Source organism: Engystomops pustulosus, chromosome 7 (genome assembly GCF_040894005.1).
Source record: "Engystomops pustulosus chromosome 7, aEngPut4.maternal, whole genome shotgun sequence".
NCBI lineage: Eukaryota > Metazoa > Chordata > Amphibia > Anura > Leptodactylidae > Engystomops > Engystomops pustulosus.
The window spans coordinates 50,135,277-50,152,769 of NC_092417.1; the positions used below are offsets into that span (position 1 = coordinate 50,135,277).

The 17,493-nt window shown below is 41.9% G+C and overlaps 1 protein-coding gene across 2 annotated transcripts in view; it reads right to left on the minus strand.

The window, feature by feature from the left end:
• ESR2 (estrogen receptor 2) overlaps positions 1-17,493 on the minus strand; it is a 49,929-nt gene that overhangs the window by 19,433 nt on the left and 13,003 nt on the right. The window contains exons 2-6 of one of the 2 annotated variants that reach the window (XM_072115849.1): positions 15,031-15,504; positions 9,448-9,623; positions 2,309-2,425; positions 1,584-1,886; positions 63-201 (exon numbers count right to left, since the gene is read on the minus strand). In XM_072115849.1, the coding sequence (XP_071971950.1) occupies positions 63-201; positions 1,584-1,886; positions 2,309-2,425; positions 9,448-9,623; positions 15,031-15,458 (1,163 nt within the window). In that variant the 5' untranslated portion in view covers positions 15,459-15,504. Of the gene's footprint in view, positions 1-62; positions 202-1,583; positions 1,887-2,308; positions 2,426-9,447; positions 9,624-9,710; positions 9,812-15,030; positions 15,505-17,493 lie in introns of those variants that run through there. The other variant, XM_072115850.1, reaches the window with a different exon arrangement.

Below are 17,493 nucleotides of genomic sequence, written 5' to 3' on the forward strand. Positions count from 1 at the left end.
GCCTTACCAGTTGACCAAATAAAGCAAAATAAAGAAGCTAATTTCACATGTTTTCCCCTTACCGGTCCAGAGTGAGATCTGGAGCAAAGATAAGTTTTCCAGGTTGATCAATTGATCGCCACATCAGTCCCATCATCAAAACCTCCAGCCAACAGCTTTCCAGTAGTCGAACTTGATCATAGAGACTTAACTCTACAAAACCTGCAAAAGTAAGATACAGTGATGGGTCAATGGCACTAAATGCTATTTGAACCTCCTGTTCTATAAGAGATACATCTACAGACATATCAACTTGAACCACCTTTGACATTGTCTTTGCGTGTACCAAACTGCTTACCTACTTGGGACTGCAAGAGTCTGCAATATGTGTGGTGAAAATCCCTGGAAATATGTGTAACCAGAGACCGTGACCATTCATGACCCTACGAAGGCCTGTCACAGCAAACTGCCCCTGTCTGCTCACTATGCTAGGTTCTCGCCAGAGAATTGTAGGCTTTAAGCATCATGTCCCCTTTAAGAATTAAGATTAATTAAACTGAACTGTACTGTCCCTATCTCATTGTTGGGGCATCCGTGGGTAGGCTACCATGTTAGGCTCAAGGCTACATGAGAAACTGACCATTTAGATAATATCAGGGATGTGTGAAGTCATATGGTAATGCAGTAATAAATATCATTAATTGAAATTAAAAATGAAAATGTGTATTTAAGCTATAAGTCAGGTGGATTTTATCCTAATGATGTTCCATTATTTATTTATTGGTAAGGATCTCACTTCAAGGACACCCATTCATATTTACAATACAGGAGTATGCAGGAGTATTGTATTTCTTCACAAAGATTTTAGACTTCTTCTGATCATAATATTATGACATATCGTAACCATATAGGCAATGTTTTATCAATATTACAAAATCAATTATGCAAAAAATCAACTATGTCTTAAAGGGAACCTGTCACCAGGGACTAATTTTCACTAAAGACAGGTTGCAGAAACCCCTCACACCTGCACTACAAATCAACCTTTTTGCTTTCTCTAAGCATTTGCATCACAATATAATTGTGTGTTTTAACTTACCTTGCACCCTGACACAATCTTCTGTATAGTTCTAGGGGTTGGGCTTTGGTTTGGAAGCATTTAAAAAAACAACATGTGACTTGTCAGTGCTGCTCACTCCTCAGTTCTCACCCCCCACCTTTGTGCTTTTTCACAGGAACATAACTCAACATGTAGTAAGCCAACATCAGTGGGGGAGGAGCTATAAAGGAGCACCTAGGTGGGGGATGAGAGCTGAGGAGTGAGCAGCACAGACAAGTCACGTGTTGTTTTTTGAAATGCATCCACACCAAAGCCCAACCCCTGGGACCTAACAGAGAATTCTGTCAGGGTTATAACATACAATTATATTGTAATGCTAATGCTTAAAGAATGCAGAAAGGTACATTTGCACTGCTGGTGTGATGAGGTCAAGTGACAGGTTCCCTTTAAGATATTTACTTAAACTTAGTCTAAAATCTTAGATGCTCTAATGACTACACTTTTAGTGTAATCAGATTTATTCATATGCTTCTATTATTCCTACCTGGAATCTTTTTGGCCCAAGCAATCATGTGAACCAGTTCCTTGTCAGCGAGCTTAGTTAGTGACATCATCATGGAAGCCTCGGTGAAAGGCTTACCGGGACGGTTCATTAGTAGAACATTGGGGGGTTCTGCTTCAATAAGAGATAAAACAAACTGTTCTGGGCCCATGGAGCAGGGAAGAACGTCTTTTATGCGTCCAATGGTTTCAATGACTTTTTTGTTTTTTCCAAAACAGTGCATTTGTTCTTCAGAGTGACGCCGATGTCGGATGATACGGTACCCACAGCGCTCACGTCTGGTTCCTAATTTAAAAACAAAATAATAACAAAAATTGTGAAAAAAGTGTCAAAACATTCATTGTAAATCACACTATAAGTAAGAATGAGCTAAAGGGGGAGGTCACTGCAGTGGGTGAGAGGTGTAGCATGTTGCCTCCACATCTGGGGCCCCCAATGTGAATCAGAAATCCCTTGCAGGCCCTGGAGAGATTTTCCACCAAAAGGAATTTGGGACCATCAGGAATGGACCCTCTCTCTAATGTCCTCACTGCAGCCACAGCTTTCTATATAGTATATATATAGTTGGGCTTTGTCCTTTTATAGACAAGAGGCATTTGAGGGAGGTACATTGGCCAGTGTTTGGTTTACCCTTTAAGTCCAAAAAAAATCTTAATGTGGGAAATGAAAAGATGATAAAAATACACAATACAAAAGAAATGCCTCACCACATTTCATCATTCCTACTTCAAAGCACTTGCGCAGGCGACACGCTTGGCAGCTCTTGCGTCTGTTTTTGTCTATTGTGCATTGGTTTGTGGCAGGGCAGATGTAATCATTGTGTCCTACAAGGAAATAAAGAAGAACAGTGTAAAAGTTATCACCAGTATCCCTGTGCATCAAAGCAAAAGAGCTGAATAGTTCACAAGACTTGCCAAAATGTCAAGGTTCTTGTAGTCAGTTCCTTTTGTTTCGGAATTGTACCTGATCACATACTGTACAATTGGTAAGTTACCTGTTATCATGAGTAGATCTGTTTCCCAAGTACACTTAATATGGGGTTCTGCGTTTAGATGATCCAGATAAAGTTTAACCTCTTCCAAGAACGGTTAGTTTCTACATTTGGTAAATACGCAGCCATATGCATCCGTATGGAAATATCCATCACATGCTGTCTAATATACTGTCTGATAAAATGAAGTTAATGGGACTTAGTTTGTGACTCTTATATGATGGATCCGGAGCTACCATTAATTTTATTAATCTGCTGCTAGAGTGGGAAACGACACTGGTGTGATCCCAGTTTAATGGTTCCCATGTTTGACAATTACTCCTTGTAATTAGGGAGTGATGGGGGTCTAGAGAGACAGAAGGTCACCTCTTGCCCTCGTTCAATTATCCATTGGAGATCATGAGACCTTCCCACTGCTGCCACTATTTACTTACCTTTATGGTTCATAAGTTATCTTACCTGTGCTGTCTTCAAGTAAAGTGAAGAATTCATAAATCACAAGGGTCTAATATTTACTGTCACTACATTTTACCCCATTAAACTACTACCCCCCTCTGGTAAGGTATAACATGTCCTTTCTAGAATTATCTCTTTTATGGGAAATTTTACTTGTTTACTTATAAAAAAAATTCCAAAAAGGTCATATGAAAATAAGCAGAGGACAGTCAGATTTGTCTGAGATGAGTCAAGTTTAAAAGCTAGAGAGGAATCGTCAATTCAGACGGCCCTATCTTCAGCTTGTGCCTAGTTTTATTAGAGATAATAGTCTCATCTTTCAGGCTTGTGATTTGTGATACTGTGAGCTTTAGAACTGGAGATATTGGCTGTTAAAAAATATGACGGGAATAGGATTTTTATTTGCAGTTTGCATTTAACTGGCTGTATCTCCAACATCTAAAAATATTCTTTGGTAAATAATGGACATCCTAATGGAGGCTGATTAATATATTTAATGGTTAGTGTAGTCCGTGCACCTATTTAATACTTTATTCCGCCTGTTGCAATGAGGTTTTCAGCTCATCTCCGCTGAAGTCATTATGGGCTGAAATGCAATACATGGAAGAGTGGCACTGTATTCTTGTTGTTTTTTGTTTCTAATCCCAGTCAACACCTTTAAGATGTCTGTCCTTGTCCCTCAATCATTCACAGGGTCTGCCTGTATACATTTACAATTCTCAGCTGCAGCACCAGTTTACAGTGACAAGTATTGCTTTCTGTCTCATTGGTTTTCAATAGGAACCTTTAATTCTTTACATACTATAATATACTATCTAAACCGATTCCCTCCAGTAAGATTTTAATGTTACAGGCAGTAGAAGTCACTGCATAAGGCGAACAAGGTTTGGACAAGAGAGTGTTAAAAATAAAGTTCTAGCTGGGAAGAGATGACCTACATCCAGCGGCTGGTCACGGTTAAGCTCTGCGGAGGTGTCCGGCACCCTCATGTTGCCTCTGGCACACAGAACAATGTCTGGACAGATACAAGAATCGTCTCCGCGATTTCAGTCGTTCCAGTGATGTGGCTAATTATGGCTTTTGGAAGTTCAGAGAAATCCACAGGTGTCTCTAACTGCTCGCGACGCTCTTCAGAGAAACACTAACTATAGATAATGTCATCTCTTCTGCCCTTTCCAAGGGGCTCATTGCCAGAGCTTTTAAAATATAAGATGCTTTTTTATCTGGTGCAGGAATGCCTTACACAGTGATGGATTGCAAAGTTTCAAATCATATATACAATCCGTATAAGACCTGGATATATTATTTTTAACCCATTCATTATTCACAGTAGCTTCTCTGATTCGATAGAAAACGTATAAATTTGTGACAACGTTATTTGGCCTTGCTGCGGAAAAAGTCATGTTTGTAATGTTTGCAGTCAGTATGTAGATTATCGTATTTTTGTAACAGTTTTTCCTTCTGTAGTCTGAATCAGTTATGTGCTGTCGTCTTAAGGGGGAAACCTATCTTCCGTGATTCATTGCTCTCCTCTCTTAATAGAGCTTCAATGTAGTCTGACAACTCAGTGACCTTCTGTCTGTCCTGCTAGCAAGACAGAGTTAGGCTATATGCACACGTCCGCAAGTAGCGGCTGTGAGCAAGCCACAAAGACGCCATAGACAAGCATTGTGCACGGACACCGTGAAGTGAGCACATTTTCGAGCACCGCAACAGATCGAGCCTGCCATGATTTGCGGCACAGCCATTCAACTTGCTATAGAGAGGGGATGAGCAGCTGACTTTTTCTTAGATTAAGGCTACTTTTAGACGACCGTTGGGGGACATATATACGCCCACCGTATATACGTCAGCCATAGGACGGCAATGGGCGCACGGCGCGATACGGAGTGGTAAGCTGCCACACATGTGCGACACCATACCGTTTTTGTACCCAGGAAAAGATAGGACATGTCCTATCATTTCCCGTATTACTGTGCGATGCGCCATATATCTCTATGGAGAGGGGTGGGGGTGAGCAGCCGACGTGTGCCAGCCATGCTACGGTACGGCTGGCACTCGTTAGTGTGAATGCAGCCTAAGGCTACATTAACATGTTCACATCAGCAGAGGTGTCCCGTGAATCGCAAGCTGGCTGGAGGAAGAGGGGTGAGCCTGTAACCTTAATGTGTTAATCTGAAATAAAGTCAATCTATCAGTAAAAAGGGGGGGATATGATAGCATCAAAATAAGTGAAAAATAGTTATTTTTCTCTAATAATCACAAATCTCTAAACATTTACCTCCACTTGAACATGATACATTTAAAGGGAACCTATCACCAGCTTTTACTCTACTAAACTACTGTCACTCCCAGGTGGGGTATAAAATATAATTTCTAGAATTCTTTCTTTGCCCATATACCCATAAAAAAAAGAATCACCTCCAAAGTCACGTAAAAAATTTTTTATGCTCCGTGCATTCCCAACTGTGGCAAAAAAGTGTTGGTGAATAGGCCAGTGCAGAGAATAGGCCAGTGCTTCCCATTCCCTGAGACCAGGACCTGTTTTCAGATAAATTGGAAACTGCACCAAAATGGTGTAAAACTTTTAATAAATGTCCATTTCAGGTGCAAATTACTGGAGAATTGATAGATTGATAAATCTCCCCCTATGACTTTACCTCCCCATACATCTGGTTCTTTAGATCATAAAGCCATAATCCTGATTTTGAAAGAGAAAATTCTTGTCTTCAATCTGATTGCAGGACCTAACTGTTGTGGAACACAAACTTTAGGCATCTAAAGTGGTGCTCTCTCTGCAGCCTCTGAACCTGACTCTTTGGATGAGATATTTTATAGGTAAACGGGTGAGATTCCACATAAAAGAAGGAATTTTAGAAAGAGCATTTCATACAATGGGGGATATTTATCATACGCTGGCGCTCGTGCGCCAGCGTATGATCGCCCCGCCGCTGCAAATTCGCAACCCAATACATCAAGAGGCATCTGCCTCTTGATGTATCGGGCTGCCAGCAGCGCAGCGCTTATCCTACGCCAGGCAGCAGCGAGTGCGCAGGCGCGGGGACAGTAACGCCCCGCGCCGGCCCACTCCCGGCCGGCCGCGCCCCCCGCTCGGCCGGCCGGGCCCCCCTTCACGCCCCACTGGCGTGAAGGTGGCGGATTGGGGAAAATAATCGCAAAAGCTAGCAATAAGCTAGCATTTGCGATTATTTCAGGGACTCTGCGCCACTGGCGGTGCACAGAGGTCCTGATAAATATGCCCCAATGTCTCATGATGCTGCTAGTTTAGTGGGGTAAAAGTAGGTGGCAGGTTCCCTTTAAGATCTCCCCCAGACCAAACAGGACACACACAAACTATCCAGGAATGACAAATAATAAAACATGCAGCGTGCACTCATTCCTGATAGGTCGCCAGTTTAAATTAAGGCTGGTAAAGTAAATTTTTAAACAAAACATATTTATCATATGCCGGTGTAGGATAGCCCCGCCGCTGCTCTGGCGCAACCCAATACATCAAGAGGCGTCGACCTCTTGATGCATCTGGTGGGGTCCTGCGTAGCGCTCATTAACGCAGCCGGCGACTTTTCACATGTGACAATCGTCGGCTGCAGTGAGTACACAGGCATGGGGACAGTAACTCCCCAGGTCGGACTGGCCACGCCCACCACTCGCCTGGCTGCGCCCCATCCTTCACATCCGACTGGCGTGAAGGTGGCAGATTTGGAAAAATAATCGCAAGTACTAGCAATAAGCTAGCATTTGCGATTATTACAGGGCGCAGAGGCCCTGATAAATATCCCCCTATGTTCAGTGGCGTAACTAGAAGAGGCTGGGCCCCATGACGAACTTCTGCATGGGGCCCCCCTTCCCCTTAGGGCGAATTCACGTGGCGTGCGGGACAGGAGGAGGGGGTGAGCGCTGCATGGCGCACAGCACCGTATTAAGGGAAAAGATAGGACATGTCCTATCTTTTCCCCGGGTACGGAACGGTACTGTGCCGCACCGTACCCCGCCGTGCGCCCTTTGCCGGCTAATGGGGAACGTATATACTGCGGCCGTATATACATCCCCTTATGGCCGTGTGAATGTAAAAAAAAGCACAGCACATACACAGCTCATAACACCATATACACTCACACAGCACATACACTCACACAGCACATACACAGCTCATACACCATATACACTCACACAGCACATACACTCACACAGCACATACACCATATACACTCACACAGCACATACACTCACACAGCACATACACAGCTCATACACCATATACATTCACACAGCACATACACTCACACAGCACATACACAGCTCATACACCATATACATTCACACAGCACATACACTCACACAGCACATACACAGCTCATACACCATATACATTCACACAGCACATACACTCACACAGCTCATACACCATATACACTCACACAGCACATACACTCACACAGCACATACACCATATACACTCACACAGCACATACACTCACACAGCACATACACCATATACACTCACACAGCACATACACTCACACAGCACATACACTCACACAGCACATACACAGCTCATACACCATATACACTCACACAGCACATACACTCACACAGCACATACACAGCTCATACACCATATACACTCACACAGCACATACACTCACACAGCACATACACAGCTCATACACCATATACACTCACACAGCACATACACTCACACAGCACATACACAGCTCATAACACCATATACATTCACACAGCACATACACTCACACAGCACATACACAGCTCATAACACCATATACATTCACACAGCACATACACAGCTCATACACCATATACATTCACACAACACATACACTCACACAGCACATACACAGCTCATACACCATATACATTCACACAGCACATACACAGCTCATACACCATATACATTCACACAACACATACACTCACACAGCACATAAACAGCTCATACACCATATACATTCACACAACACATACACTCACACAGCACATACACAGCTCATACACCATATACATTCACACAGCACATACACTCACACAGCACATACACAGCTCATACACCATATACACTCACACAGCACATACACTCACACAGCACATACACAGCTCATACACCATATACATTCACACAGCACATACACTCACACAGCACATACACAGCTCATACACCATATACACTCACACAGCACATACACTCACACAGCACATACACAGCTCATAACACCATATACATTCACACAGCACATACACTCACACAGCACATACACAGCTCATAACACCATATACATTCACACAGCACATACACAGCTCATACACCATATACATTCACACAACACATACACTCACACAGCACATACACAGCTCATACACCATATACATTCACACAGCACATACACTCACACAGGACATACACTCACACAGCATATACACAGCTCATACACAAACAGCACATACATACAAACATCATATTCATACACAACACAGCACATGCACTCATAGGGCACACACACACCATATACACAACACAGCACATACACAACATATACACACACAGCACTTCCATACACAGACACAGTACATACATAGAGGTACTTGTTTCAATGTTCAGGTTTTTTTCATGCATTTTTTGCCATTAAATCCAAGTAATGTCTGGAAATGTGAAAAATGTCATCCATTTTTTTAAAAAAGACTGCACATGGCTGCACTTAGTACAATACATCTTGGATCAATGCACACGTCTGTTATTTTAATGGGCATTGCATCTGTTCCAATAAAAAGTATAGTCTGTCACTCATGGACTATAGTTATGAAGATTCTTAAAAAATGGATGGCCAATGGAAGCAAATCTGAAGAATTGGCTAGTTTGTTGGCATCTAGCCTAATGCTGGGTTCTCACATTACGGTTTATCATGGTTTTGTTAGCACAAAGTAGCAGTAAAATGACACATTTTTACCTAGATTTTACATTGGGTGTTTAGAACTGATATTTGGCCCTATGAAAACTTTTCTTCCATAGACAGCTGCCTACTAGGGCTAACCATTTGTACTATCAATTTTTCCTAGAATTTCTATAACCCATTATGAACCCACAGCAAATTTGTTAAACTGCAACACTTAATAACTTGTCTTAAATTCAAGATACGAGGATCTAAAGCTTCTAACCGGTGAGATTATTCTCACACACTGTGGAGTTTGGCCGATTTTCTCATAACATGAGAGACGAGCGTCACCAAGCATAAATCATTATTAAGCATTGCTAATAATCTGAATACATTCATTACAGCAGAACATTTGACTCTACAGAATAATGTGTCCTAAATTAACCTCAGTATTGAATTTTACTTGAATGCAAAGCAGATAGAAACAGACCTTGAATGCTCCTCTTGAAGAAAGCCTTGCAGCCTTCACAGGACCATACGCCATAGTGGTAACCGGACGCATAGTCGCTACACACTGCACAGAAGTGGGTGTCTCTCTTAGACCCAGGGCTACTTCCAACATGGTTAGTACATTCAGCTCCTACAGGTTTTCGCTTCATGGTTTCTCTGCAAGGAAGGTAAAATTAAAGGGGAACAAGATCTTCTGGAGAAAGCAATATTCAAAGCTAAGAAGACATGAAACACTCCCTGCACCTCATGATAGTCAAACACTTTGACCCTTGTTTCCGTCTGGATTGTCCTTTTCTTGTAAGCATCCACCTTAATCACTGCCTGTATCAAAACAGGGTTCTTTGTGGTCCAAAGTTCAGAGGATTTGTGCCAATTTAGGAGGGACTAAGAAAGGTGCCCCTGTGCTAATGCGTGTCTGGATACTTTGGCATTTATTCACTGACATAACTGGAATCTATCATACATTCACTTGTGGAGACTGCAACTGGTGTCCAAAGTACAGCAGTAGCAATAAATAGGGTCTCCATGTAGGCCAAGACCTGCTATAGCCATTGTCACTTCTGCCTATGTTGTCTCCAGCAGTGCATAGGAATTAAAGGCGTTCACATCATTGTTTTCTGGACACCATAATGGACCGCCATAAATTTTATGTACACATGAAAAAAAAACTTAACAAAAATACAGGGAGCCCACAGGTTACGTACAAGATATTCTGTAGGTTTGTTCTTAAGTTGAATTTGTATGTAAGTCAGTACTTTAAGTCAGTATATTATATTTTATAATTGTAACCCCAGATTTTTTGGTCTCTGTGACAACTGGATATAAAAATTTTTGGATTGTCAGAAGAACCAGGATTAACAATAAATCTTAATTGCAGACACCTGTGATAACTGTTACAGCTGATAATTGTAGCCTAAGTCTAAAGTACAGTAAATGACCAACATCCAGAGGTCCGTGTGTAACTAGGGGTCGTCAGTAAGTTGGGTATTCTTACGTTGTGGACCGCCTGTATATAATTAAAATCAGAAAAAAAAATATAAAATATTCAAAATAAAAGAATACCATTTCTAACGGTGGATTCCTTATAATTAAATTCAGATTCATAGTTCCTTGAGAAAATTGGCCTGGACTAGTGAGTGAAAAAATAACATTGATAAGTCAGGCCAATCTCAAGATAGGGTGGGGCTGCAGTACCAGACACAGACAGAAGTGGTGCTGTTTCTGGTTTTCAAAGAGGACAACCAATCATGGGGGCAGTTTTGATATATAGTCTTAGGGCAGTTTCATGCCGTGAACTACAGACCAACAACACTGCTGGGGACATGACTCCATACAACATACCACAATACAAGGCTTTAGTGACTTTACTAAAAAGCAGCTCCACATAGGACTTTGAGAGGTCTGTGATTCACTGACTGACAAAAGCAGTGCGAAACGGCCCTGATGGAAAGCAAACTTAGGGTTTATTCACACGTCAGTTTTGGACACACCTCTGTAAATCTACCCTTAAAGAGTGGTAGGAGAGGTCAATGGGGGTCATTTACTAAGGGCCTGAATCACTATTAGTCGTCGTGTTTCCCGAGAATTACCATTTTGCGCCGGGTTTTTGGCGCACGCGATCGGATTGTGGTGCATCGATGGAAATCGGGGGGCGTGGCCGTCGGAAAACCCGACGGATTCGGAAGAAACGTGTATTTAAAAAAAAATGTGTCACTCGACACGCGCTTACCTGCACCCAGCAATGGATGGTGAACTCCAGTGCACTTCAGCGCAGTAGCGACACCTGGTGGACATCGGGTGCACTACCTTATTGAATCGCCGGAAGACCTGAATCTTCAACGGAGAACACGCCGCTGGATCGCGACAGGACCGGGTAGGTAAATCTGCCCACTGTATGTGACCAAAAATCACTTATTAAATGATTAACTAGGAGTGATTTTACTGTAATATAAAGGAAAAAAAAGTACAAAATAAGGTGTTGATGCTTACAAGCAGAGTCTCCTGCACGTGGTGCCCGTCTAAAAAACAAGAGACACGAGTGTGTAAGTGCCTAGTGGCTTCCTATAGGTATGTAAAGGGAAAATGATATTGTGGAAAACCTAATAGGGGGCTACTAGTACATGTCTCAGAGTTTACCGTCCGTGTTCCTTTGTCCGGATATATAGAAACTGGTTGTTTGTGATCACCAAAAAGAGGTATGCGTCCAGTGACTATAGGTAAACAACATCCATACAGAGTACAAGGAACACATGAAACAACAGGGGGATAGAGAGCTGTTGCCGTTGATAGGGGTCAAGATGACAGAGTCACTCTCCCTAGAACACCCTATTGCAAGAGTCTATCAGTCCCCATTAGCCTAACTTCGGAGCCGTGGCCACAGCCCCGACCGGAACCTCACCCTATGTTAAATGGCCCTAAAAAAGACCTATCACATAGGTGCAGTCCAAATATAATGAGAACAATTGTCTAGAAATAGGGTTAGGAAAAATAAATCTCGATAGCAACAAAGGAAAGTCACAGGGTTAAGTACCCAACTCCCAGTAGTTAAAGGGTTAAGCAACCAAATCTCGACAGGGCCTGTTTCACCCTTCCTGAGCACAGCAGGGGATATGTAGGTTCCCCAAGAGGATTCCCTTGCTCTAGTGAGGGATGCAGGGATCAATAGTCAGGTGATGCAGCGGGCTGTGGGGATGAATGTGCAGCGTCCCTGGGCACAGCTGGTATAACCAATGAGTCCATGACTCTGCTTGAAAGCATCAACACCTTATTTTGTACTTTTTATCCTTTATATTACAGTAAAAGTTATGTTTTAAATGACTCATTTGTACCCTTAAAGAGTGACTAAACCTTTAAAGCTATTTTTTTTATTTTAGAAAATAATAGTGAAGGTGATGACAGTAAACATTGCTATATACTTCATTAAGAAAAGCAGCTTATCTGTGTCTTTTTTTTTGGTGCCTTCTTTCTCCTGTAGTGAGTTTCTGAAGTTCTGTACTCGACATTGAGATAAGAAAAGGAGACTAAAGATGAAATATTTCGATACCTAGAGCATATTTCACTCAATGATTCAACTCTGAGGAGATTGGACTATCCATGCAAAGTCTGTACAGTGTTAAGAAATAGGGCACTTTATCCTATATCTCTCAACTGTGGGTAAGAGACATAACGCTCATTTACACAAACTGCTTAAATAGGGAAGAAAGACAGAGGAAAAAGGACACAGGAACATATTTCATTAATAAAGTATATTATATTTTGGCGCCTTCTTTCTCCTGTAGTGAGCAAGGTATCTGAAGTTCTGTACACAACATTGAGAGAAGAAAAGGAGACTAAAGAAGAGCTCTTTCGATGGCAGAGGAAACTAAACAGGGACATATTTCTTTAATAAAGTATATTACAAAGTTCTCTATTACCATCTGCACTATTAATTTAAAAATTGTTGTTATGCTTTAGACAATATAATTAAAAAAAGCCTCAACTGCACCACAATAAGGCTGTATGATAAATTTGATGGCTATTTAGACACTTTTGTTGGCTTGCTTTGTACACATATGTGTGGTACATTTACGCCACACCCTTGTTGAGCTGGAAAGCTGCAATATAGCAGTGAGGCCAAGTGGGTCATTTATTATAGCTTCAACAGATATTTCAAAACTTTATGCGTCGTTATTTTCCAGAAATGTGACAAATTTTGACAAATCCTGCAAGAAGATCTTGGCACAAGCAGCAGCACTCTTTCATCGGAGGTATGTGTCACTAATATTGCTCATGTCATATGTTTTTGTCACTGTATCCATCACTTACTGGCTCAGTGTATGACAAAATGACATACATAGTGCTTCCAGCCCCCTGGAAACGATCAAAGCTCATATGCTGAACATAAGGGGAAATTAAATCCGATCAAGACTGAATATGAGCTCATGATAGCATTTTTCCTATGGTTGGAAGTTACAGCAATATTACTGCCAGAGGGTGAGCCTTATGAATACTCTGACAAGCTTATTACATTGACATGCTAAAGGGTTAAAATGTGGACACTCCTTTCTCTTCCCTGAAAAAAGCCTGAAGAATGGTTCTCCAGCATTAAAAAAACTGCCAGGAATAAAAAATGTAGATAAAAAACACATTCTCATGACTTCTGCCTCCAATTACTGGTCTCAAGGGCTGCATGCTAAATGACCTACCATGACGGCAAAGAGCGGCAATCACTGCAGAGGCTACATGCATGTACATCACTATATCAGTACCGCCATTTGTTTTTAACCTTGGACAGCCCATATAAACATTAGGTTCCATTGTCCCACATCCACGTGTTATTGCAATGCAGACACAGGAATTTACAGGATTCCAGTTGGATCAATGACATTGTCCTCCTATGCTATGGTCTGGTTTTTAATACCTGCATCTTAAACGAGTTGTCCAGGTATTAAAAAAAAAATATAGCAGACCAGCACCTGTCAGATTTCTTCCACCCGCTTGGCATGGCCAACAGTTCACTGTGCCGCACCTGATATGCATTGAAACTAATACTGTATGAGGTGTGGCGGCAGTGGATGGGTGGGCGTGCCGGGCGGGAAAAAGGAGTCGGATGGAAGTGCCTGCCTCTAAAAACAAACAACAAGGCATAGCACCAACAAGTGGCGGCACTACTGGAAAATGGGAAAGAGGGAGAAGGTAAGTAAGAGTCCCCCCTCACCCAGACCAACTATATATTTTTAACTCAGACAAGCCCTTTAACCCTTATTGTGCACAATCAAGGCTAATCAATATAATCAATATTGTTTAACTCACTGATAGCATTGGCTGCAACTTTTCATATAGAATGGAAGTGCCCAAAAACAGTGGTAACCAATAGTATTATTTTTTTAAAGCCTGTATAATACAATTTAAAAAAATCGTTAAAATGTGTTAATCCGAGCAGGGCCGTTGCCAGCACTGGGCATACCCGGGCAAGTGCCAGGGTTCAGAGCTGCTGGGGGGCCCACATAAGGCTGTGTATAAGTAACCATGAGGGGGCTGTTTGGGATGATACACTAGAGAAAAAATATTCCAGGACAGGAGACTGTTTTAGTTTCTAAATTTTCAATGCTGCCATGTGATTTCACTGCAAAGGGTCCCACTGAGGCTCTGTCACTCAGGGGCCTACTGAATCCTGGAGCCGAGCCTGAATCCTGGCATACTGTTGTGGGCATACATAATTGGCTTTATGCCACTTTTCGTTGCCCATTGGGGTTTATGTGGAGCTTTTCAATTCCAACACTTTTACTGCACTTTTAGTTTCATGACATTTTTGGCGCACAATTAGACCAACAAAAAGCAGGGCTACCAGCTTCTTAACCCCTTCATGAATGTGGTTTGACATTTCTGATGCACATTTGTTCTTCTTACGGTGCACTAAATACATTAAACCTGTGCACCACAGTACAACAATCACAGTGCAAATGATCACTAAAACCAGGCGCCAAAAAATAAAACTAGTACCGAAGGTAATGATTGTACTTCAGTGACATGGGTGTGGGAAGGGTAGTACAGGGGGCTTATCATGATACCTCATATGCCTCACCTGTTAATTGGCATTATGTGTTCTTCTGGTTTGGCTTCGAACCATGGACTCCTCGGTGGCTCAGCGTATAGCAGAGAAGACTGGCAATGTAATGTCACAGGAGACATATGGTCTGGAGCTGTCCATAGTACACTTGGGCTCATTGTCTGTCTCATTACAGCACTCTCTGAATCACTAGAATTTCCAGGAACATTGTAGTTTATAACAGACGGGCTGCAAAATGCCAGCGAGGAGTAATCGTGCCGGTTATCCATGTACGATGAAGGAATGTACACTGGACTCTGGTCAACTGGCATGATGTTCTGATTCCCATTGTACTCAAGAGCGGACGGTAGACCAGATGGGGAACTTTTGATTTCAGCTTTTGAGTGTCCAATATGTTGCATTGGCTGCAACTGAGAAAATTCCTTGTGCATGTAGGTTGACATGTTGATTGATGATGGATAAAATGTGTTACTCAGTACAACATGGTTCCTAGAAGAGATAATGAACATATTTTTAAAAGCATGAATTAGCTGTCATCAATATTGACAGTGATTCCTTACCAAACCTTTAAGTGTACAAACACTCATCATCATCATACTGGGCCCTTGCCTAGAAGTTATTCACTCTATTCACTCTAACACCCTGTAGTGAGCCCTTTTATCATTAGCAGTGGGAAGCACTGCTTGTTGGGCACCTGGTATCGCAACACCCTAGACCAGTGGTTCTCAACCTTTCTAATGCTGTGACCCCGCAATACAGTTCTTCATGTTGTGGTGACCCCAAACCATGCAACTCGCATTAAAAACACAATAAAATTGTGGCTTCGATGGCTTTAGGCGACCCCCGGTTTTGGTCGTTCGACCCCCGCTGGGGTCCCGACCCACAGGTTGAGAAGCCCTGCCCTAGACCCATACATAACCTCAATACCAATTGAGGTCTTGTTGACAGACATCAGGGCATAACATGAGAGATGCAAAGAGCCGTATCCGGATTTAGAAGCCACATGTAGGACTATAAAGTGTAGCTTTCCCATACAAATATATTATTATTACATTATAGTTTGGGGTTACCGTAGTCCCTATCCACAGGATAGGGTCTAAGTTGCAGATCAGTGGGGGCCTCAGTGATGAGACCCCATAGATCAAGAGAACAAGGTGTCCGATTGGGTCTTATGTACCCCTGTCAGGCCCCTTGTTGTTCCCTAGGACGAGTGGAACAGCTGGTCGCGCATGGCCAGGCTGCCCCTTCATCTCTATGGAGCTCAGAGAGATTGCCAAGCACTGTACTCAAGCAATCTCCGACATCTCCATTGAGATGAACATGACAGCCAGGACATGCACGACCGGCTGCTCCGCTCATCTCGATCTCGGTACATCAGACCCCCTTGTTCTCGTGATATATTCTTGTCATCACTGAGAACCCCACAATCAGCAAGTTAGGTCCTATCATGTGGTTCTTGCAGATCTGTGGATGTGTGGAAAGTAGGACCCAACTTTATTCAATATTGGTACCATTAGTTACGTAACTACAACCTAAAGAAACTCTTCCCTAGGGTAAGTGAAAATAAATGACCACATTTTATAAACTTTAAAGGAGTCTACCACCTCACAATTCATGCATTAGCTTCTTGGTGCACCAGTGAATGGCAATGCCTTCTTTCTATGCTTTCTATTATTAGTGTCATCAATTTGCCCAATTATTGAAATATCTAGCAGAAGGAAGGTTTAGTAAGAATGAAGTGCCCCACATAATGCTGACGTTACCTGTTTTTAGTATATTTATGGTGATATATTCCCTTTAAAAGAAGCAATGGAGAAAATTATATATGTACACATAAAACTATATATTTAGATATTTTTCTTTGTGATATGCAAGTGGTTGGAGTTATTCATCAAATTAAAATTGGGAATGGGTTGCTAAAGGAATTACGCCTGCCCTATCGCTTTGTTTTTGCTGCTCAAACTTAATTGAAATTTTAAAATGCTGTATGTAAGAAAATTGCATTAAGGTAAGAACCTTTTATAGTTGAAACAATAACAATGCATTTATACTAAGTACCAATACCCTCATACCCTCATCATTGGCGATAAAATCTAATGGATTTTTGGCTAGTCTTAATCTAGTAGAGAGGAAGACAAAGCATGGTAAATTATGTTATAGTATAGGTATAAAGCTGATGAGCCATGGCTTACATGATATGAGATGACTTCATAATTTCAAATTTATAATAATATAAGTGCCTTAAAGGTAACATCAAATGTGCCAGTTACATCCTGTGGATGTTTGCTTAACCACTCATGAAACACATTGGGCCAGATTTATCATAAGTGCGGCAAACTGTACTGAGTGCATGAACGTGCGGGGTGCGCCAGATTATTGAATACTGGTCTTCAGTTATCTGGCGCCCCCCTGCACTGCTCGGGAAGAGTCCACCATCTTTTTTTAGGTGCACCTTTAACATACAGCATGGGACCTAAT